The sequence below is a fragment of the Artemia franciscana genome, chromosome 13 (assembly GCF_032884065.1).
Source record: "Artemia franciscana chromosome 13, ASM3288406v1, whole genome shotgun sequence".
Lineage (NCBI taxonomy): Eukaryota > Metazoa > Arthropoda > Branchiopoda > Anostraca > Artemiidae > Artemia > Artemia franciscana.
In genome coordinates, this window is record NC_088875.1 from 4,867,823 (window position 1) to 4,892,692 (window position 24,870).

General features: G+C 38.4%; 1 protein-coding gene across 1 annotated transcript in view; it reads right to left on the bottom strand.

The window, feature by feature from the left end:
• Positions 1 to 24,870, bottom strand: part of LOC136035061 (F-actin-uncapping protein LRRC16A-like) — a gene marked incomplete in the record, with an annotated part of 202,446 nt that overhangs the window by 35,377 nt on the left and 142,199 nt on the right. Inside the window, 2 exon segments of the mRNA XM_065716658.1 lie at positions 9,315 to 9,576; positions 20,941 to 21,159. Of these exon segments, the coding sequence (XP_065572730.1) occupies positions 9,315 to 9,576; positions 20,941 to 21,159 (481 nt within the window).

Sequence of the window (24,870 nt, forward strand, 5' to 3'; positions counted from 1 at the left end):
GGCTCCAAAGGTAAGACATTGTTTTCAAGATCGTATCTGACTTTGAGCCAATATGAGTCCCAATAAACCATCCGAAAAGCATTGTTCTTAGAAGATAGAGATGGGGTCCCTAAATAAAGCTCTTAATAGGGGAAGGCGGCTGAAAACATAATCTATAAACGGGGATTCCCGCTTTACTCTTCTTTTCTTTCGCTGAATACAAACTGGTTGTCCTCTGATCACTTTGACTCTTAAAAAGGACACTAGGCCTTCTGATGTCCAATTAAATAAGCCACCATAAGTAAGCCCAAATTTCTGGATTGTTTATTCACCAGCTTCTGGAGCAAAATCATTATTTTTGGTCTTAGTTTGAGTTTTTGTCTGGATTTTCTGTTTGGTGGGGCATCTGCAGGGAGAATCTGGTGGGCAACTGGATTTCAAGTTTATTGAGTGCTTCTTGGTATGGAATCATCACTAAATCCCAGGATAATCCTAACTGCCCTTTTCTGCACTGACTCTAGGTCGTGCATTAGGTGAGCAATATGTAATACGGAAGGGCCCCAAACAGGACATGCATACCCCAAGACTGACCACAGATAGCGAAGGTAGGCGCGGAAGAAACTTTTGACGTCACAATCGAAACAAAACATTTTAGACAGTGTCAGGAGGAACGCCGTTGCATGGTGTTCCGATGATACAGTGAGTGTAGAGAATTCATGTTAAAATATCTTTACTAATAAACGAATTATTTGGCTAAGCTGAAATCAATATTAAGAAACAGGGAAGATACTACTACTACTACTAACAACAACTCATCGCAGCGCCAAGCCACCTGAGGGCAATATAGCTAGGCACGCTCTTCCTCTATCCAAATCTATTCAAAATCTTCCTCTTTACACCCTCCCAGGAAATTTCCAATTCCTTTAAATCTTTCTTTATCATATCCTCCCACCCCAGACGAGGACGGCCTGCTTTCCGTTAAGCTCTAGACGGTTGGCTGAAAAGGATATTCTTCGTCAATCTGTCATACTTCATCCGCAGAACGTGTCCTAGCCATCTCAACCTTAATTTCATTATAGCCCTAGGAAGTGGGCTTAAACCACATTTTTCGTACACCCTACTGTTTGAAATTTGGTCAGTCAGCCGGATACCCTGAACAATCCGTAAGAAATTTCTCTGGAAAACATCTAGCAAATCTTCATCCGCTATTCGAAGCATCCAGGCTTCAGAGCCATATTTGACCACTATCATGACTGTAGCTTCTAATATTTTAATCTTGGTTTGCTGACGTATTTTGTGAGCCTTCCAGACTTAGCCTTCAAAATTGTGAGCCTTCCAAACTTAACGCCCTGAGCCTTGGATAATCTACTTTTAACGTCTTCACTGCTCCTGCAATCTTTACTAATAATATTACTAAGGTAAGTGAAGCTGTCCAGTTGGTCAATCTTTTGGCTACCCAACGTTACCTTTTCATCTTCACTTATTCCTATCCTTAGTGACTTAGTCCTCTTAAAATTAATTTAAAATTAATTTGCAAGCCTATTCTGGCACCCTGGACTCGCAAAAACTCCAAAAATCCATTCATTTTGTTCAAACTTTCATCTTCAAGCAATAATTCATAATTAATAGTTCCTGATTTATTGATAGTCAGTTGTGCCATTACGTTATTCAGTTTTACAGAGGTAGTTAAAAGTTAATAGCTTGTTTTACGAATTGAATTTGTTTAATCACGGTAATACATTTGAATAGAGGGCGTTATTGCTGTAATTAGTTAGTTCCAGAATAAGTATTCCAAAATAAGAATAAGTTCCAGAATAAGTATTGAAAAAAAAATTCGTGTGTCATAAGCTAAGATACTTTGAAATAGAGGGTGTTATTACCGTGTGGGTCTCATTACGTTATTGCCGTAATGAGTTTAATGTTCGTTTCAGATTGAGTTGTAAAGAAGAAAATTCGTGTGTCTTAGGAGAATATACCTTCAGATCGCCGGCGCTATTACCGTGTGGGTCTTATTACGTTATTATCGTAATGAATTTAATGTTCGCTTCCAGACTGAGTTGCAAAGAAAACAAACATCTCAATCCCTTCCTGGATCCCGAGAACTACAAAATTTACATTAAATAAAAGTTTAAATAGGGATAAAACCTTATAATAGATAGTGATAAATAAAAAAAAAAATACTAGATATTTGCAAAGGTGTGTCTTACAGGAAAGTATGCTTACATTACAGGAAATTACATTAATTACAGGAAATAGGCTGAAGACAGGAGCAATAAACCTTCAAATCGACGGTGTTATTACCGTATGTGTCTCATTAAGTTACTACCGTCATGGGTTTAATGCTCATTCTAGAATGAGTATTAAACAAAAAAAATCGGTATATCATATGGTAGTATATCTCTAAATAGAGAGTGTCATAGCGGTAATGGCTCGGCTTTAAAATAATTTATGCTCCACAGGAGTCAATTTCCTATCTTGATTCCACCATTTATTGAAGGAAAGAGTTGCGGAGATTTAGAAGTGATTGCTTTAGAAAATATACATATCTGATGAGCATACCCGCTCGTTTTAAAATAGTATCCCGTTATGGTATCGTGCTTGCACGTGACTGGCCAGTGCAACCATCCATTGCGTCTATGAGTAGAAATAAGCCTGTTCATGTCATTGATCTCCTACTTTTTCCATGGCGATATTGGTTAAAATAATTTTTTCTTTTTTTTGTAATGATATTTTACAATGATTGTTGACATTGTCATATATTGTTTCGATAGTTAGCATTTCATGATGATCTTTCATGTTTCGTAACGTTTATTTTTTTCTTTCATATTTTTTATTCATGTGAAGTGTCATTTCTAGTTTTCGTTTGTGGGCTATAAATAAATAAATAAATGTGTTGCAGTTAATGGAGCAATGATAAAAAAAATTACTACTGTTTAGTTAAACTTTATAGAGCTAAATATATACAATATATAGTTAAACTTTAACAAACTTGTGGTAAATAGAGCAATTGCATTTATTACGGTAAATTACTACAATATTCGCAGTGCGACAAACTATTCTTGAAACTTCCGAGTTCGATAGGTATTCAGTAGCCAGACCGAATCCGCATAGTCTCAGCAATTAATTGAGTAAACCCCCTTGGTTTGCCATAGCAAAAACAAAATAAACATAAGAAGATCGAGAATACGTTTCTGAGGCCAACCAAATACTGGACGAGTAAAGCGAATTTTTAGGCAACAAGACCTAAGAGCTCATATGGCACTTGTGACGAGGCGAAAAGAGCTAAGAGCCAAGAGATCATATGGTATGAGCTCTAACAAATTCCATGAATCAACTCATTTAAAATTGATTTAAAGGGAAAATGCCGGTCGGGATTTAAAATAACAGCTCTGAGTCACGATGTCCTTCTAAATTTCAAAATTCATTAAGATCCGATCACCCACTCGTAAGTTATAAATAACTAATTTTTTCTAATTTTCCCTCTCCCTTTAGCTCCCCAGATGGTCGATTCTAGGAAAACGACCTTATCAAGTCAATTGGTGTAGGTCCCTGACACGCCTACCGATTTTCATCGTCCTAGCACGTCCAGAAGCACCTGACTCGCCAAATCACTGAACCCCTGCCCCCAACTCCCCCAAAGAGATCGAATCCAGTACGGTTCCGTCAATCACGCATCAAGGACATTTGCTTATTCTATCCACCAAGCTTCATCCCGATTCCTCCACTCCAAGTATTTTCCATGATTTCCCCTCCAACTCCCTCCAATGTCAAAGATCTGGTGGGGATTTGAAATAAGAGCTCTGAGACATGAATTCCTTCTAAATATCAAATTTCATTAAGATCCGATCACCTATTCGTAAGATAAAAATACCCCAATTTTCCCGTTTTCCAAAAATTCCGGTTTCTCCCTCCAACCCCCCCCCAATGTCACAGGATCTGGTCAGAATTCGAAATTAGAGCTTTAAAGCACAAGATCCTTCTAAATATCAATTTTCATTAAGATCTGGTCACCCTTTCGTAAGTTACAAATACCTCAATTTTCAAAATTACCCCCCCCCCCCCCCGACTCCACCAAAGAGAGCAAATCCGGTCTGGTTATGTCAGTCACGTATCTTAGATAGGTTTTTATTCTTCCAATCTAGTTTCAGTCTGATCTCACCGCTTTAGGTATTTTCTGAGATTTCTGGTCCCCCCAACAGCCCCCCCCCCAATTACGCTGGATCTGGTTGAGATTTAAAATAAGAGATCTGAGTTACGAGGTCCTTCTAAATATGAGGTTTCATGAAGATTCGATCACTCCCTCTGAAGTTATAAATGCGCCATTATTTCTAATTTTTCAGAATTAACCCCCCCCCCCCATAATAGAGCGGATCCGTTCCAATTATGTAAATCACGTATCTAAGACTTCCGCTTATTTTTCCACCAATTTTCATCCCGATCCCTCCAATCTCAGCGTTTTTCATGATTTTAGGTTCCTCCACCCCAAACTCCCCCCAATGTCACCAGATCCGGTCGGGATTTAAAATAAGAGCTTTGAGACACGATATAATTCTAAATATCAGGTTTCACTGAGACCCGATCTCCCGTTCGTAAGTTAAAAACACCTCATTTTCTCAAGTTTTTCAGAATTAATCCCCCCCCCCCCAACTACCCCAAAGAGAGCGAATCCGTTCCAGTTATGTCAATCATGTATCTAGGACTTGTGCTTATTTTTCCCACCAAGTTTCATCCCGGTCCCTCCACTCTAAGTGTTTTCCAAGTTTTAGGTTTCCCGCTCCCAACTCCCCCCCCCCAGTGTCACCAAATCTGATCGGGATTTAAAATAAGAGCTCTGAGACACGATATCTTTCTAGATGTCAAATGTAATTGAGATCCGATCGCCCGTTCTTAAGTTAAAAATACCTCATTTTTTTGTAATTTTTCAGAATTACCCTCTCCCCCCAACTACCCCAAAGAGAGCAGATCCGTTCCAGTTATGTCAATCATGTATGTCTAGGACTAGTGCTTATTTTCCCCACCAATTTTCATCCCAATCCCTCCACTCTAAGTGTTTTCCAAGTTTTAGGTTCTTCCTTCCCAACTCCCCCCCCCCAATGTCACCAGATCTGGTCGGGATTTAAAGTAAGAGCTCTGAGAAACGATATCCTTCTAAATATCAAAATTTCATTGAGATCCGATCACCCGTTCGTAAGTTAAAAATACCGTATTTTTTCTAATTTTTCAGAATTAACCCCCCCTAACTACCCCAAAGAGAGCAGATCCGTTGCAGTTATGTCAATCATGTATCTAGGACTTCCCACTAAGTTTCATCCCCATCCCTCCACTCTAAGTGTTTTCCAAGATTTTAGGTTTCCCCCTCCTAGATCCTCCCCATTGTCACCAGATCCGGTCGGGATTTAAAATAACAGCTTTGAGACACGATAACCTTCCAAACATCAAATTTCATTAAGATCTGATCAACCGTTCGTAAGTTAAAAATACTTTAATTTTTCTATTTTTCCGAATTAACAGACCCCCCACTTCCCCTCCCTAGATGGTCAAATCGGGAAAACGACTATTTCTAATTTAATCTTGTGCGGTCCCTGATACGCCTGCCAAATTTCATCGTCCTAGCTTACCTGGAAGTGCCTAAAGTAGCAAAACCGGGACCGACAGAATTTGCGATTGCTATATGTCACTTGGTTAATACCAAGTGCCATAAAAACCCACTCCCTTCTTCAGTGCTATAAAGAAAATTAATAGAAAATTTGCAAAAATCAAGCAGATAAAAAAAAAACAAGAGCTAAGAGCTCATATGGCACTTGTGACAAGGCAAGAAGAGCTAAAAGGCAAGAGCTCATATGGTATGAGCTCTAACAAAATTTTAAGAATCAATAGACTGATTTAAAAGGAAAATCAGAGGCTTAGTCGGGATTTAAAATAAGAGCTCTGAGTCACGATGTCCTTGTAAATATCAAAATTCATTAAGATCCGATCACCCACTCGTAAGTTATAAATACATCATTTTTTTTCTAGTTTTTCTTCTCCTTTTAGCCCCTCAGATGGTCGAATCTGGGAAAACGACTTTATAAAGTCAGTTTGTGCAGCTCCCTGACACGACTACCTATTTTCATCGTCCTAGCACGTCCAGAAGCACCAAACTCGCCAAATCACTGAATTCCTCTCCCCAATTCCCCAAAAGAGAGCAAATCCATTACGGTTACGTCACTCACGTATCTAGGACATATGCTGATTCTATCCCCCATGCTTAATCCTTCACTCTAACTCTAATCGTTTCCTAATCGTTTTCGATTCCTTCACTCTAAGCGTTTTCCAAGATTTCCAAATTCACCCTTTAACTCATATTCTTTTCAAATCGTTTTGGATTCCTCCACTCTAAGTGTTTTCCGAGGTTTCCAATTTCCCTCTCCAACTCTACCGAATGTCGACAGATCTGGTCGAAATTGAGATAAGAGCTCTGAGACATGAATTCCTTCTAAATATCAACTTGCATTAAGATCCGGTCACCCGTTCTTAAGTTAAAAATACTTCAATTTTTCTAATTTTTCCAAATTAACACCTCCCAGCTCCTCCAAAGAGAATGCAACCGTTCCAGTTATGTCAATCACGTATCTAGAACTTTTGTTTATTCTTCCCATCAAGCTTCATCCTGATCTCTCCACTTTTTCGAATTTCCAAGATTTCTGTTTCCTTCCTCTAGCTTCCCATGTCCCCGGATCAACTCCGAGTCGAAAATGGAGCATTTAAGTCATAAGATCCTTCTATATATTAAGTTTCATTAAGATCCGATCACCTTTTCGTAAGATAAAAATATCCCAATTTTCACGTTTTCCAAGAATTCCGGTTTCCCCTTCTAACTCCCCTCAATGACACAGGATCTGGTCGGAATTTAAAATAAGAGCTTTAAAGCACAAGATCAATCTAAATATCAAATTTCATTAAGATGTGGTCACCCGTTCGTAATTTACAAAAACTCCAATTTTCCGAATTACAAACCCCCCCCCCCACCCAACTCCACTAAAGAGAGCGGATGTGGTCCGGTTATTTCAGTCACGTATCTTAGACTTGTTTTTATTTTTCCCATCCAGTTTCATCCTGATCTCTCCGCTTTGAGTATTTTCTAAGATTTCCGGTCCCCCCGAACTGCCCCCCACAATGAAGCTAGATTCGGTTGAGATTTAAAATAAGAGATCTGAGTTACGAGGTCCTTCTAAATATGAAGTTTCATGAAGATCCGATCACTCCTTCATAACTTAAAAATACCCCATTTTTTCTAATTTTTCAGAATTAACCCCCCCCCCCCCAACTACCCCAAAGAGAGCGGATCCGTTTTGGTTATGCCAATCATGTATTTAGGACTTGTGCTTATTTTTCCCACCAAGTTTCATCCCGATCCCTCCACTCTAAGTGTTTTCCAAGATTTTAGGTCCCCCCCCCCCCAATATTACCAGATCCGGTCGTAATTTAAAATAAGAACTCTGAGACACGATATCCTTCTAAACATCGAATTTCATTAAGATATGATCAACCCGTAAGTTAAAAATACTTCATTTTTTCTATTTTTTTACGAATTAACCGGTCCCCCACTCCTCCCCCCATATGGTCAAATCGAGAAAATGATTCTAATTAATTTAATGATTCTATTTCTAATTTAATCTGGTCCGGACCCTGATATACCTGCCAAATTTCATCTTCCTAGCTTACCTGGAAGTGCCTAAAGTAGCAAAACCGGGAACGACAGACAGACAGACAGACCGATCGACAGAATTTGCAATTTCTGTATGTCACTTGGTGAATACCAAGTGCCATAAAAATTAGAAGAATTGAAAAACATAAAAACCAAACAACGCGAAGAGCCAAAAAAAGACAAACAAATAAAATCCAAAATTAGCAGAACTAAATATTTTCAAGTTTAAAAAAATTAATTCCAAGAGCAAGTCACTCAGCAAGATCTACCGCAACTCGCCCGATACTAACGATGACTGAATTGATAGAAATTCCTTTTTGGGAGACCCATCTAAATCTATTTCTTTCTTATCCCAACTATTATTTTCAAATTTCCCGATTCTTGTGCTACTTGCCACTCGATTTTTATGTTGTATGTAATTTAGAATTTAGCATCAAAGTTACTTTTATTCTGCTTTATTATAATTTAGGTATTTTTAAAGTCAACACTGCCTTTCTATGACAAACAGATAAAAGTTCAAATGTAGATAATTCTTTTTATTAGATAGTGAATGCGTCGTATATATGAGGGTGATGTAAACAATCAAGTACATAACTATAACCCTAACAACATTTTTTTTGCAACTTCATTGTGCCACCTTCATTAGAAATTGAACTTACATTTAAGCAATATTAAAGGAGAACAGTTTGCAACTCACGATTTTGATTGAAGCCTGTTGATGAACTCTTTCAGACAAATCTAGCCAATGAACCAAAAACTATTTCTGACACGAAAGTGATTATTTTCTTCTGCATAAATATCGTTTTGATTATTTAATATCGCTAATTATTCAATTATTATAATTTATAATAATACATATTTATTAGATATAAGTTAAATATAACATATTAAATTAAACAATAATATATTAAATAGTTAAATAATAAATCAAATAATAACATATTAATTAAATAATAATATATAAAATAGTAGTTTAATAATGTATATTTAATTATTAAATATTATTATAATTATTTAAATATCGCTTATTTTAATTGTAATACTTTAGTTTTTCCTCTTATGACGATCACTGGTGTACATGATCAAAATATCCATTTTTTTTTGCATCTGTTTTCACTGTCAAATAAAAGGACTTGTCCCCATTTGAACTTTATTCGTTCTTTATGATAAAACATTTAGATTTGACAGCAATAGAAAGCCCAGTCAAACAATGGTTGAACAAATCGATACTTGGAGGGAGGCTCCAAAAATACCGAAGCATCATTTTGTCACTTCTACAGATGACTTCATTTTTCTATCCAGCGCAACGTCTCAAAAAGTAAAAGCAAAAATGAAGAAAAAGAATAAAAACAAACGAAAATGTATAACACAGAAACTATTAATTTTTTCAGTTGCTCTAAAACAATGGCATTACATAAAAGATTGTTATACAGAGTTTTACCATTCCTGTGTTTCATTTTGATTACAAAAGGGTAAGCCCCCATGATGAACATGTATCTGTTGGTGTCCAAAAGGGAAGCACTTCTTTCCTATTTTTATAATTTTCTTCTACAGAAATTCTTTTTTACTCTTATCTTGTTTTCATTTTCAATTTCTTTGTCAAATCTTGAGAATTGCATTCTAAGAAAAAAGAAATGAAAAGACCTACCTTTCCTCCGAAATGGACCCCAGAGAAGTTGCACTAGTAGCTCCAGAGCCTGAGCCTAGACTAATCCCGAAGAATGAGTCAAAGCCTTCATTCAACTCCATTTCTGGTGACATGGCACCAAGGTTAATAGGTCCATCCGGATGGGAAATTGCAGGCTTAGTCGGCATACGGGTTTTAAGTCGCCTGGGTCTGTTCAAACCTAGATGGCGTAGAGGTTTTCCTGGTGTTGGAGAATCCTCATTTTCATCTTCAGCTAGCGAAACTAGGAAAAGATTTTGGATTAATAAATTCTCTTAATATGTCCAACAATCCATAGCAGCATTAAAGAGGAAACATATTAGCATAGATGTTCCACTATTTCACAAACAAAAGTTCGAAAAATGATATACCCAAAGAATCGCCATTGGAATATTCCCAAGGTGAGATGTTTCTAAATGTTCTCTACAATTAATACCCATAAATAGATACCCTTAAGATATATGTTACTTCTTTTAGATTGATTATTTAGATACACTAGTACACATCCCACACGCTGTAGGCCCCGTGGCAGCTGATATGGAGCCCCAGGACCTGTATTGTCAAGCAGAGATCAATCTACAGTGGCACTATGGAGTTTTCTCAAAATATGAATTAAACTTCTATGATAGCTCTATAAGAAGCCTCTCTGATTAATCGTATATTACTGAAAAACAAAATGCAGTTATTGCCCGATAACGTACTAGATAGTAAAGAAATAAGCCTTGCAATATCCAAAGTGGCCTCATCGTTGCCACCTTAGGGGCAACCTAGTAAAAAACAAACTAGTCCATAATAAGAATAGTAAGACATTGGATTTAAAGAAACGGAGAGGAATTAGTCAGTTCGAACTTGTCCAGTGAAAGATATAAATGGGAACTCGATTAATGACAAGTAGAGTGTTAAGGAGAGATGTGCACAACTCTAAAAACTCACTAAACTATGATAAAGCTGTAGGCTGAAACGGTACAATAAAAGCAAAAAAAATTCAGCCTTATGAATGATATATTTTAGAGCTAGAGAAGACACTAAAAATATAGATAAATAATTAGGCCTCAGATGTTGGCAGTGTGACAAATGAATTTATGAAATATCATGGTTACAAAGCTAGAGATAAAATACTGAAGATTATGAATATTGTCATTGACAAAGAGAATTTAACCGGCGACTTTAGGAAAATTTTCAGAAAAAGTATCTGATAGTAGTTTGAGGTAATCATTTGACTGACCCTATTTGATGTTTGAATGAAAGTGAAATAAAAAATGGTACGATCCCAATTTCTAGGGCTAAAACGAAAGAATGGTTGAGATGACAAGGCCCTGGTACAGATATGACTGATGATGAACAAAACCAAGCCTTTTTGTCATTCATCTAGAGCCAAACGAAAATCAGACCATCCCCAGATGAGGTGGGAAAAGGCCACATGAAATGACAAGAAAAAAATTTAACACTATAAGAGGGAGTACAGACTCACGCTATTGACGGATAGTGGTGGAGGAGAAGCATGGTCAGTAAAACCGTTTGTCTTAATATTATATAACGTTAATAACAATGTCTCACATAAATATGTCGATGAAGAAATTGTTAGCATAGGTAATGGTAATGTTAGCATAGGAAATTGTTATCAGGCAATCTGTTCTAAACCTCCAAATTTCTTCTTCGTATTTGCACTCATTTTCATTCTCCAAATAATTTCGTTCCATCTCAACTACTGATCTCAACTCATCAGGTCCTTGGGCCCAATCCCTTCCGCGAAATCCCTTTAAAAACTAATCACGAAAACACTGTTTAATCTTTGGAGATCCGCGTTAGCACAGACATGGGTGTGACAAGCTGGCTATCAGTGCTAAAAGCATTTGAACACCATTTCCTAGTGAGCTTTTCATGCTCTTAATGTAAACATCTTCTACTTGTAATAACAAAAAATCAAATTCAAACAACGTTGCAAGTATCACTGGTGGATTCAGAGGAGGGGTGGGGGCCAAGATTTTTTATGGCACCCTAATTCCATGTTTTTTTCTGTTTTTCAATCTCCTTTAAATACGCTGGTAAATTCGGTCAATTATTGGCGCCCATGTAATATTGCCCTCTCCAACAAGATTCTGGTCTAGAACCGCCTTTGATACTTATACAGCTCCGTATTTAAAGGTACTTAAACGCCTCTTCTTTGCTAAAATATACCCGCAACCAAAAATCTTATGACTCTTGAAGTCTTGGAAAGTCAAGATATGGGTAATATCCCTGTATACACTACAAGCAGAGTCCTATCCACTACTTCCTTCTACCTTAACGGCTTAAAATCATGAAAGATTTAACGGCGATTCTTCCAATGCCATCTACACAATCAAGGTCATAGATGGCGGGGGAGCTACTGTAATTACAAACTTAGTATCTTGTTAAATACGGTTATAGATATGACATGCTTTTTCCAAGAACACATTTTTTAGCTTCTAAGCAGTTTTCCATTGATTTATGAACTTCGTGTCTGATGTATAAATCGATCTAATCGATCTGTTTCCTGGCACCTTTTTTTTATATCATTCCAAGAATTTGCATACCACGGTGATTTGAGATGCTCACTGGACAGATATATTCTTTTAATGGTTAATGAAACTCGTTTTGATCTCCGAAAAACTGTAATGACTACAACCGGTCAAGTATCATTATTATAATGTAATGGTCCAGAGCACAATGATTTTCCATTAACGAGCTTGCGCATGAGATTAGGCCCTCACATTCCCATCCAAGACCCAACGCCCCTCACCAGGACCGCAAGTCCCCCTCAACAGCCCCAAGGTCCTCTACATGGCCCCAATATCCCCTAATTTTTGGGTCTCCCCCAACCATTTTTTTTCATGTCTTAAAATCAAATCGAAATTTTTACAAATGCATTCTAAGATAATCAATGCATTGTTTCTGGGACGCTAGCCAGTTGATGTTAAGCGTCACAATATCGTAACAAGTTAATTGCGCAATCGATTTTCTTGATTGGGGTTGGATTTTTGTTAAATGCTACCAATGATTTGTTTCTGGGCACCTCTTTCAGCATCATTCTAAGAATAAGCAAACCGGTTTCCAAGAATTTCAAGAATGATATGTTATCTGGTATTCTGTAACCATTCATGTTATTGATAAAACCATACGAAAAATACAAAGTGGCCCATATCACGCTTTCTGGAAATTTCTTGGCAAGTTTCCGACAATTTCATGAATGAGACGTTATGTGCTATTGAGTAATCATTCATGTTCTCGATGGAACAATACAATTATACAAGCGGACCCATATCCTGATTTCTGAGAATTACTTGGCATGTTTCTCAAAACTTCAAGAATGATGCGTTATCTGGTATTGCGTAATCATTCATGTTGTCGGGGTAAGTCGGTGAGTACAAAATGTTCTGTGACAGCCCTCAAATCTGGTCCTTTGAGATAACAACTGATCCAAAAACATTTTTAGCTTCTAAGCAATCAAAATACATTGATTGCCTAGAATGTATTTCTAATTACGTCTAATGTATGTACATTAGACACAAATTTCATAAAATCAATAGAAAACTGCTTAGAACCTAAAATTGTTGCTGGCTCAGTTTTTATCATAAAGGACCAGATTTGAGGGCTCTGAAAGAACGTATTGTATTATTTCGTCGATAAGATGAATGATTACGCAATACTAGATAACACATCATGAAATGTTTTGCTTATTTTAATTATGTTTGCACCCAGCTTTGCTTGCTATAGTGCTTTGTTTGCTTATGCTTATTGTTACTTTTGCTTATAGGTGTTTGGGTCTCCAATAAACTATTGAAATAGAAAAGAGAGGAAGCATTGCATGGTGTCAGAAGTGGGATCATGGACAGCACACCACACCCAACGATAGATTGGTCTACACCAAACCTGAAGGCAGCATGGAAGAGGTTCAAGCAGCATTGCGAACTCATCTGCTCTCTGGACCACTGAGTGTAAAGTCGGAAGCTGTCAAATGTTCGTACCTGCTCATTTGGGTCGGCGAGAAAGGTCGCGATATCTTTAACACTAGGAATCTGACAGCTGAAGAAAACAATAAAATCCGAGTGTATATGGACAAGTTCAATGAACACGTTCAACCAAGTGCGAATCCGATTTTTGGAAGATTTATATTCCACAAAAGGAATCAAAATGAAGGTGAAACCGTGGAGGGATACACCACAGAACTAAAGTTACTAGCACTTGACTGCGAGTTTGGTGATACTGCAGATGACATGATTCGCGACAGACTAGTGTTCGGAGTAAAGAATGACCGGATAAGAGAAAAGCTCTTGAGTGAAGGTGGGACATTGACATTAGCACGAGCCATCAAGATCAGTAGAGCTATCGAAATAGTTCAGGAGACCCAGGCACAAATGAACTTAGCAGGGAAGCCACCATGCATGAAACAAGAAATAGAAGCAGTGAGGAGAGTAAAGAGTAAAACACCACTGTGCTATTCGTGTGGTGGTTTATACTCACGTGAGCACAGGTGCCCAGCAAAGGGAAAGACATGCACGAAATGCCATAAGCCTAACCATTTTGCAAAAGTATGTAGGAGCAAGAACATACATGAAGTAGAGACTGCAGAAGATGAGGAAGGAGAAGAATTCCACATTTAAGCTATTGACAGTTTGTCTGCAGAAGCTCCAGAGAAACCCTTCGTAGCAATAAGGCTTACCCAGTACAACACTGACATTAAGTTCAAGATCGATACAGGAGCAGAGGTGAATGTGTTGCCTACCGCAGATTTTTTCAATCTCAAGGGGGCCTCTCCGCGACTGACCAAGACTAAGGACATTCTGACAAGCTATAGTGGAGGACAGTTGAAGGTTGTTGGAACCATTAATCTAATGCTACAGTATAAAAAGCAGCGTCCTCAGAATCATGTTTTCTATGTTGTAGAAACAGATAAAGGACCTATCCTAAGCAGACAAACAAGCGAGAAACTGAACCTCATAAAGTTCCTTATGAGTATCTCTCCAGAAATACCAGCAGCTCCACAACAAAGGCGTATCGAAGTTGATATATTGCTGGAAGAATTCTCAGACGTGTTTGATGGCATTGGACGGCTCCCAGGTACCTGCCACATACACCTTAAGGAAGGGGCAGTACCAACGGTCCATCCACAAAAACGTGTGCCGTTTGCACTGCAGCCAAAACTTAAACAGGAGCTGGAACGCCTAGAAGCACTAGGGGTAATAGAAAAAACCACTAAGCCCACAGAGTGGGTAAATTCTATTGTATTGGTCAAAAAGGGTGATGGTTCCCTAAGAATATGTCTGGATCCAGTAGACCTAAATCGCTGGATCAAGAGACCCCATCATCCAGTTCCACTTTTCGAAGACATAGGAGAAAATGTGAAGGGGCCCGGAAATTTTTCAAAGTGGATGCAAGGAGTGGTTATTGGTCAATGGTCTTAGATGACGAGTCGTCTGAGTTGACCACATTTAACACTGTATTTGGCCGATATCCCTGGAAGCGATATCCCTTTGGTCTTGTTTCAGCCCAAGACGAGTATCAAAAGAAAATGGAAGAAGCATTTGAAGGAATTGACATAGGGCTAATTATTGACGACATTGCTGGCATGGGTGCCACAGACGAGGAGCATGACAGGAAGTTAGCAGAGGTCCTTCTAAGAGCCAAAGAAAAAGGCGTGAAATTTAACAGAGATAAGTGCAAATTTGATGCTACAAGCATACCCTACTTTGGACATATCTTGACAGAAGAAGGAGTAAAGCGAGATCCGAATAAAACGAGAGCTATCAAGACATGCCAGCCCCTAAAAGCAAAGAGGAGCTACATACATTATTGGGAATGTACAACTACCTATCCCGATATATACCTAACTTGTCCACATCAAAACAGCCACTTCGTGATTTGATAAAAGCTAAGGTTTGGAAATGGGATGGTATACATGAAGCTGCCCGGAAAACAATCCAGGACTCAATTTGTAAGAACCTGGCCTACTTCAGTCAGCATGCCAAACTAACTGAAGTAGTAACTGATGCCTCCCAGCATGGAGTTGGCGCCCAGCTTGTAACGGACGAAGCCACAGTAGCGTTTGCCTCAAGATCGCTACCTGAGACTGAGAGATGATACTCTCAGATGGAGAAAGAGTTATTGGCTATAACGTTTGCCTGCAAGCACTTTCATCAGTACTTGTTTGGTCGAAAAGTCTATGTTACAACAGACCACAAACCCCTGGAAGCTATCCTTAGCAAGGCAATAAACCGCGTCCCACCAAGGTCACAGCGTATGATGTTGGCCATCCAGCCTTATGACCTGACATTCCACTACAGACCAGGAAAAGAAATACCCGTGGCAGATACACTCTCCCGCTTGCACCTCCCCGACGTGGATAAGGAAGCTGAGAGCGAGGGAGAACTAGCCATACACACCTTCTTCAAACAGATACCAATCACAGAAAAGAGGATGGAGCATATACGACAGGAGTCGCTCCAAGAAGAGGAACTGAGCATATTGATGCAAGTCATAGAAAATGGGTGGCCTGAAAACCGAAAAGATGCCCCCGTTTCAACTACCCCTTATTGGAACTACAGAGATGAGTTGGTCGTGAACAATGGGCTCATTCTAAAAGGGGAAAGGGTTGTCATTCCCAAAGCACTGAGGCCGGAAATGTTGAGGCAACTCCACCTGTCATACTTGGGAATTGTAACAACAAAGGAGAGAGCCAGAACTGTCATGTTTTGGCCAAATATCACTGGAGATATTGAGAAAATGATCAACGCCTGTGATACTTAATGCAAGTTCCAAAACAGGCAACAAAAAGATCACCTAATTAACATGGAAATACCTTCATACCCTTTCCAGCATGTTGGAGCGGATCTGTTCACATTTAGAGGTCAAGAATACCTTATCTCCACAGACTACTACAGCCGATGGTTTGAGATGGATAAGTTGACTTCAACCACCTCATTCCAGGTAATCAGCAAACTCAAGGCGCATTTTGCACGTCATGGTGTCCCGGAAAAGATGACAACCGATAACGGACCGCAGTTTTCATCACAAGAATTCAAAACGTTTATATCAAGCTGGAACATTGAAAATGTAACATCAAGTCCACGATACCCTCAGGCAAATGGCCTCAGCGAGAAGGCTGTCCAAACAGCCAAGCGCATCATGGCAAAGACTTTGGATAGCAGGACGGACCCATACATGATGTTGCTAGAATTCCGGAACACCCCGGTCGACGGAGCATACTCACCAGCTCAACTTTTGATGAGCAGACAGCTGCGCTCAGTATTACCAGTTCTACCACAAGCCCTACACCCCAAACTGGTAGATAGCTCAACATTTTTGAAATCCAGAAGGAAAGCTCAGCTGAAGCAGAAAACTGCATACGATCGAGGATCAAGGACAGCAACAGAGCTCAACCCAAACCAGAAAGTATGGGTAAAACTTTCTGAGGACTCAAAATGGGAAAAAGCAACCATCGAGAAGAAATACGATAAAGCCCCTCGATCCTACAACCTCTCCCTCGAAAGCGGAGGCACCTTCAGACGAAACAGGAGGGATATAAGACCTCGGTATGAATTCGCCTCACCCACAACCTACGATGGGCAACAAATAGGGGCTGCTGACACCATATCACCCATGGGGCAATCACTTCGAGCGTCTACGCCAGATAAACAAACCTCAACTAAGTTTGTCGCAGAATGTGACAAGAGTAGCGCACCTCTGCAAGTTCAAGCTCCTACTAGATCCACCCCAACCACAAGGGCCGTACTCCCAAACCCCTTGCCAACTCTGACCGACGATTCCAGTCTTTACAGCCAACCAGGCAGTAGTCCTGTAACTATAACAAATCAGCAAGTGGAACAGGACACCACCGCAACGGGCGGCAGCACACAGCCCCTCGCCAGCACATCACAGATCCGGATCACCACCTCGGGTCGCGTCGTGAAGCCAGTCAAACGGCTGTACCTCAGCATTGATCGTCCAAATCAGTATTGCAAGCGTTTGAAGTCGAAACAAAAATAAATCGTGAAAAGAAAGAAGATGAAATGTTTTGCTTATTTTAATTATGTTTGCACCCAGCTTTGCTTGCTATAGTGCTTTGTTTGCTTATGCTTATTGTTACTTTTGCTTATAGGTGTTTGGGTCTCCAATAAACTATTGAAATAGAAAAGAGAGGAAACATTGCACATCACTCTTGAAATTCTTGGAAACATGCCACGAAATTCTCGGAAATGAGGATATGGGCCACCTGTGTTAATTGTATAGTTTAATCGAGAACATGAATGATTACGCAATACCAGATAACGTATCACTCTTGAAATTCTCGGAAACATACCACGAAATTCTCGGAAATCATGGAATCATGATATGGGCCCGCTTGTTTTCATTGTATTACTTCACCGACAACACGAATGATCACGCAATACCAGATAATGTGTTATTCTTGAAATTCTCGAAAACCGGTTTGCTTAGTCTTGGAATGATGCCAAAAAGGTGCCCAGAACCAAATCACTAGTAGCATTTACCAATTATCCAACTCCAATTAATAAAATAGATTGCACATTTAACTTATTACGATACTGTGACGCCTAACATCAATTGGCCAGCGTCCCAGAAACAATTCATTTTTTGTCTTAGAATGTATTGCTACGAACTTAAATGTGATTTTAAGACGTGAAGAAAACAAGAAAATGGTTGGGGGACATACAATCGGGGAAAAGACATTGGGGCCTTGGATGGAGATTTAGGGCCTTGGTTGGGGGCGTTTGATCCTAGATGGGAATATGGGGCCCAAACTCATAAGCAAGGACGGTAATGGAAAACCAATGTGCTCAGGACCATTACATTACAGTAATGATACATGGCCGGTTTTAGTCACTACAATATTTTGGAGAAGTATCTCAAATCACCGTGGTATGCATATTCTCGGAATGATGCCAAAAAGAGGCACCCGGAAACAGATCACTGATAACACTTGCCTAAAATCTAATTAAGAAATCGATTTTGCAAATAACTAGTTAGGATATTGTGACGCTTAACATCAGCTGGCTGGCGTCCCAGAAACAATATATTGATTTCCTAGAGTGCATTTCTAAGGACATAATATCTTCAATGACTTTTTGGCTCAGTCGAGTAACATGTCATTCTTTTACCATGTGAAATCATGGGTCTCACGTTCGATTCATATGTCGGACAGAAATTTGATAGAATCAATGGAAAACTGCTTAGAAGCTAAATGATGTACCGCTGGAAAAGAAAACATTTCACTATCTATAAATGTAGTTAACAATAACTCCATCTATGACTTTGGTTAGTAGATGGCAGAATTAGAGAAATCGTCGTTAAACCTTCTTCATTATCTTAAGCTAAGGATGATAGAAGTAATGGATAGGAATCTTCTTGTAGTGCATAGAGGGATACTACTGATATAGAAGACGTGCTAATTGATTTATACAGAATATTTTTTTAAACCATGAAGTCACCCTAACTACGGAGATTTAGTGGCATCTTATTATTTTATGGTAGAAACCAAATTTCAAATTTAAAGGAGGGTTTTGCCCATTGTGCAGGTCAGGCAAATTTTGCGTGTGAGGGTGTATCAACTTGTCATTTTACTAACAAGCTGAATAATGCTAATTTTCATATCGTAGGGCAGAGGGGGGGGGGGGTCTTTATTTGATTATTTAAAAGAAACAAATAACAACAGTCCAATCTTTTTGCCTGGCGAATGGTACAACAGAAAAAAACCACCTAAATATGTGTTGTTACTTTTCTCCAGTGTTTATTCTATGAAAATAATTAACTTATAATTTAAATGACATTTAGCCCTGCAATGACTATAAAATGAGAAGCAAAATATTGCAGAAAAATGTTCAGCTGCCAATTAGCTATTAACAATATAGAAAACCATAACTAAATTTCTCCTAAACTAGCCTTGTCAGCATAAGAGTTCTCAAGAAGTTCTGGCGATCAGCGATGACCACTTCACAAGCATTTTGCATTGAATTAAAATTCCTAAAATTCTTCTCTTCTTATTTGAATTATTATAGAGGCGCTTTCACATCATCTTATAACCTGAATAAAATTATGTGTCCTGCAACAGGTTGCTAGAGCTGAGTTTTAACTCCTGGTCATGCATTAACCAACAGAGATCAATCCCACCATGACACTAAAGGAACCTATATAATTTCTAAATAGCTATTTTACAAAAGAATAAGGTCCATTGGCTTACGGATGTATCTAAAGAATAAAAAAGAAAGAAAATAAAGAAAAGATACACCTTTTTTACATCTAGGAGGCCAGTAAAGTAAACTACATCGTAGATAAAATCCCATGCAAGCGAGAGATTAAGCAGTTACAAAATATATTCACGATAGGTCAAGCAAAAATAAAACATAAGCTATCAAACAAGACACACAAGCAAGGAGGTGTCTACTCATCTTGACTTTTACGATCCCTATCTCTCTCCAATCCATGTTTTAACTACTTGGCCTGTGTTGTCTATTTCAAAGAATTTACTTCCTCCCATGAAGCATTTCCGCGTATGTGTATGTATCAAACATATTTCTATCAGCATAAACGATCAATTAATCAGCATTTAGATGATGGCTTATGGTTCAAATTACAATGTTCAGCTATGAGAACTATTCATCAAGTTTTGAAGGTGTCAAGAGGAAACAAACATGCTTGTCACATAGCCTACTATCCAAATATTGCACATGAGGGTAAAATGGCTATAATGAACAGTTGGGAATGGTCGTTGGAATCCTCCTGGTGAGCAAGAGCGAGAGCCAAAGATGAAAATCTGCATCCCCATGAGCCCTCATTTACTTTAATACTAGTTCACTCCTATTTCAAGATCTTTTTTTTGTCTTTTAATCACTATTTTTGTTTATCATCTATTTTTTTATTTCTATTTAATTTCATTTTAATAAGAAATCTATTGCATCGAAGCATTTAGAATGGAAAACATTCACCATTTTTTTTTCAAAAAAAGAAGGGAGGGGAGACAATGCAACAATGCATAACAAACGAACCGCCGTTAAAAAGCAACAGAGGAACTAAAAATTAATTACAACGAACAGTTGACGATGTTGGCAGATTTACTTTTGGCGAGCAAGATCATTTTTCTATTAATTACTATTTTTCTCCTATTTAATCTAACATAACTAAAAAGTATACTGTAACGAAGCTATCAAAATCGAAAAGATTCACCCGATTTGAGGAAAGGAGAAAAAGAAGACAATATAATAATACCCTGACACCCAAAACAACATAGGCAGGAAGGTTGGTGACGCTGAACAGTTGTCAACGTTGGAAGATATCTCTCTGGCGAGCAAGACCAAGAACCAAAGAAGACAAGCGTTTCAAGCTCTCTAGATATGCTAAAATATTTGGCAACTATTTCAAATACTAGATTACATATTTCTCAAGCTTTTTAATTCTATTAGTTACTGTTCTTCGTCTTTTCATTTAATTCTTATTTAATTTAGTGAGCGTTATATCTTAACGAAATATTTAGACTAGTAAATATTTGAGAAAATAGGGAGCAAAAAGGTGACAATGCAGCAATGCTTAACAAACGAGCCGCCCATAAAAAGCAACAGAGGGGGTAAAGACTGATTACAATGAACAGTTGGTGATGTCGGCAAAGACCTCACTGGTGAGCCTGACCATGAGCCAAATGGTGTCGAGCTTCCTGATCGCAGCGTATCAGATTTGAGTGACTCTAGGACTGAACTTAGATCATCATAACTTTCGGACATTCCGGCTGACTCTGCCACAGATTCGGCCGAAATGACGGCTGGTGTAGTCACAGCCAAATACTGGTTCAACCCAGACGACTCTAAGAAAACATGATGACGATTTTTTATAATACTGGATTTAAAGATACAAAGTATATAAAATTATTTATCTTTATTACGATCAAAAGCAGTAATCATTTTGATTTTTTTTGTGAAGAATTTTGATTATAAAGTCAATCTCAGATACAGTATAAAGTCCATCTTGAAACCTACTTTTAACTTCGTCCTATTACGCAATCAAATAGTAACAAAGACTGAGTAAGAAAAACAAATCAAGAAAAAACTGCTCAATTAATTCTACACTTCAATTGTTCATAGGATAAACAGCCTGGAATACCTATAACGACTATTAGTTCATGAACAGTTCAACAACAAATTTAGTGTAGCAAAGATGGTTACGAGAGGAAGGGTGAGCTGGGCAGGTATGATGGGCAGGGGGGTAAAGTGGAGCTTGGAAGGCAGTTTGTCGGAGAGATGAGTTAAGGATTGAGTAGTGATGGAGATTGGATTATTATTATTATTCTTATTTATATTTTTATAAATCGTATCATTATTATTTTTCATTATCTACTTATTGTTTATTTCATAGGTTATTTATTTTGATTCATTTATAATAATATTATTTGAATTTTTGATTTAATAGGTGAGTAGTTGCCTGGACTTTCACCTCATAAGTTTATCTCCAGGGGAGTGTTGTTTTTTGTTTATTTGTAAATAACAAAAATAGAAATTTGAATTTGGAACTTGAAATGAAGTGCAATTAAAAAATTGGACTTATTCAATGTGTACCAGAGAACGGAAATAATTTTTAAATAGGGTACACAAGAATATCGATCCAGACTTTAGCCCCCCCCCCCCCAAAAAAAAAGCACCAAAAAGCCATAAAACTCTTCAGAGTTTTGCCATATATGGGAAAGAAAAAGGAAGAATATCTTGAACACGAGGAAAGACATAATACTGTATAATACTTTCTCTGAAGAAGAAAGAAGTGACTATTTTTCCTTTCAGTGTCAGAATCTAGCACTTTCAATGGATAGAATTCTGAATAGAGATGAGGAAGGTTGGCTTTCAGATATTTTAATGTCTTTGACCAGGAATAAATTTGTTGCCTTTCTTAATCTTTATGATATCAGTGTAAAAAAGCGCCCAAGACAAGTCTAATAGTTTTACATTTAAACGCTATTATTTCAATCTGTCTGTTTAGAGATTTAAATCAGGGTTAAAAAATAATATATATATTTATATTTTATTAAAATAATGTATTTTCACAAAATAAACAAAATGGCGCAGCCCCTCCCCTTGGAAGGCTCTGTGACCGGAGAAACAGAGAGGAAATCAGACCAATCCTAGGTCAACTTTTTAGCAGCTAGTAGAATGGTTTTATTTATACAAGCAATTATAGTTTAGAATAAAGATTCCAACTAAATAGCGCTAGTACTTACAACGAAAACTAGAAAAAAGAAGAAACACGAGACTATAACTTAATAAACATTGACTTGTAAAAAGGAACGAACGAATTGGCAGAATGGTTTTTTCTTTGAGTAGGCAATTCCAGTGTCCCTTAGTAAGCCAACCTTGTGTTTATTTTATTCCTGAAAACTGGTGGTAGAATCTCTGTGTTTTTTACTGCTAAGAGGAAAATTGGCCAAATTTGCAGATAAATCCCAAACGACGTTCGTGAAGGGACGGTAGTTGTATGACAGTTAATGCCGATTCATAACTTACATTTGCGTCTGAAAGAATAATTTTGAAAAAAACTCTTTTTTGCAGTTACTCAAGTTGATCTCTTAGGTAACTCGGGTTGTTGATTTGAAGGTCCCATACAGGATAAGCATACTTGAGCATTGGTCGGATGTATGTAAGATAAGCCGTCTTAAGTTGGGACACTGAAAAACCGAAACGACGTAGTAAGATAAGGGTACGCATCGCACCATTAGCCTTTTCAGTGATTGCATCAACATGAGTACTAAACGAGCAGTCAGCGCTAATTATTGCTCATTATTGCATCACTGAATTGGGGAACTGCCTCGGAGTTTTCAATGAGATATTTCAGAAGAACTGACAAGTCGTCTACATACTTAAATTTGTCCTCAAACTCAGAAAGGACAAAGTTTTTAACAGCCAAAAAAACAACAGCGCTGCAAGTTTCGTTCCTTGTGGAGCACCACACATGAGCTCAGTTCATTCGGAGCTGATGTCACCAGGGAAAAGACTGTAGACGAACTGGAAACAGTCTTGCAAAACGTCGATCACAAAAAGGAGAATACGCTTGTGTGAACCCATCGCAAATAAATTTGCCAAAGCAATGAAATGGCGAATAAGGTCAAAGGCTTTTCGGCAATCCACTAGGAGAAGCTCGACAATCAAATTTGCTCGATCAAGCCACTCGACAACAAGTGATACTTTCTCACTAAGTAAACAGTTTTGCTGCCTCCTTTCAAGCATCCTTTTATGGGTCAAGAGAGGGAGAAACCTGTGACATCAGCTCGCGGTATATAAATATTTCTGCCACCTTAGACAGGTTCGGGGTTATTGAGATAGGTCAGAATTAGTCGCAAGATTTGGGACCCTTCACTTTGGGCATGACGCGAACATACACTCTCTTCCAAGCACTAGGGAACACTTGCTCTTGGAAACACTGATTAATAATGGAGGAGATAGGCTTGCCAAGGAAAATAGCTAGTTCACGTAACAACTTTAAAGGAAGCTCACTAGGTTAGGACGCACAGTCCTTATTCAGCTTCTGAAGTTCCTTGTAAACCACAAACTCGAAAATTTCACATACATTATCAATTTCTGCTTCAGTAATAAAAGACTCGGTTTCTAGACTGGTGATTGACGGGAAGGTGGTACAGATGCCAGCAAAAAAGGAGTTCACTTCCGCAGCCGATAAAAAGGTACCATCCTCTTTCAATACTCATAAATCGGTTCTAGGCATTCTTTCCCTTCCCCCACCCCGGCGGTTACTCCCTCGGTAAGTACCCCCCCCCCCTCTGGAAAATAAGGCTTTCTAAATTCGAGACTTTATTTGATTTTTGTTTGTTTTTTTTTTAATTTCCGTCGAGGGAAGTTATTTTGGTACTTCACTCAAGTTTACGCTGTATAAAACTCGGGAACAAACCAGTTTATTCGTTAGTTTCTTTCAGATTAGCACGAGACAAGGCAAAGACAAGTGACAGAATATATGGAAAAATACATTTTGGGCTATATATTTGCACATGAGGGGAGGGGGTAAAGTATTTGGACAATTTGAAGTCGGAAAACAATTCTTAGTTCATAATTCGCAGAACAATTGTACCTAACACACTTTGCAAGCAGACCCACTATACTTTACCCTCCCCCCTCCCCTAATGTGCAAATCCTTGCCCAAATTTTGTTCTAAAGTAACGAAGAAATTAACGAAAAAACCGGTTTGTTCTCGAGTTTTACACAGCGTAAACTTGAGTGAATGGCGCATAATGCATTTGTACCAAACTTCCTTCCACCCACGGTAACTTAAAAAAACTCAAATAAAATTCTCAAATTTGGAAAGCCTCATTTTCCCCCGGGGGGGGGGTTATTTTCTTCAGGGGGGTATTTTCCTGGAGTGGTAATCGCCTGGGGGTGGTAGACGCCAGCCATCCCTTAAGTCACAGGGTGCCGTTTTACCAGCAAGTCTTTTTACTGACGATTGCCATTTGTGTGGATCTATTGTAAGCAAGGGCATGATTTTGTCCTTCAAATATTGTCTCTCCGCTCACCTGTTCAGTTTG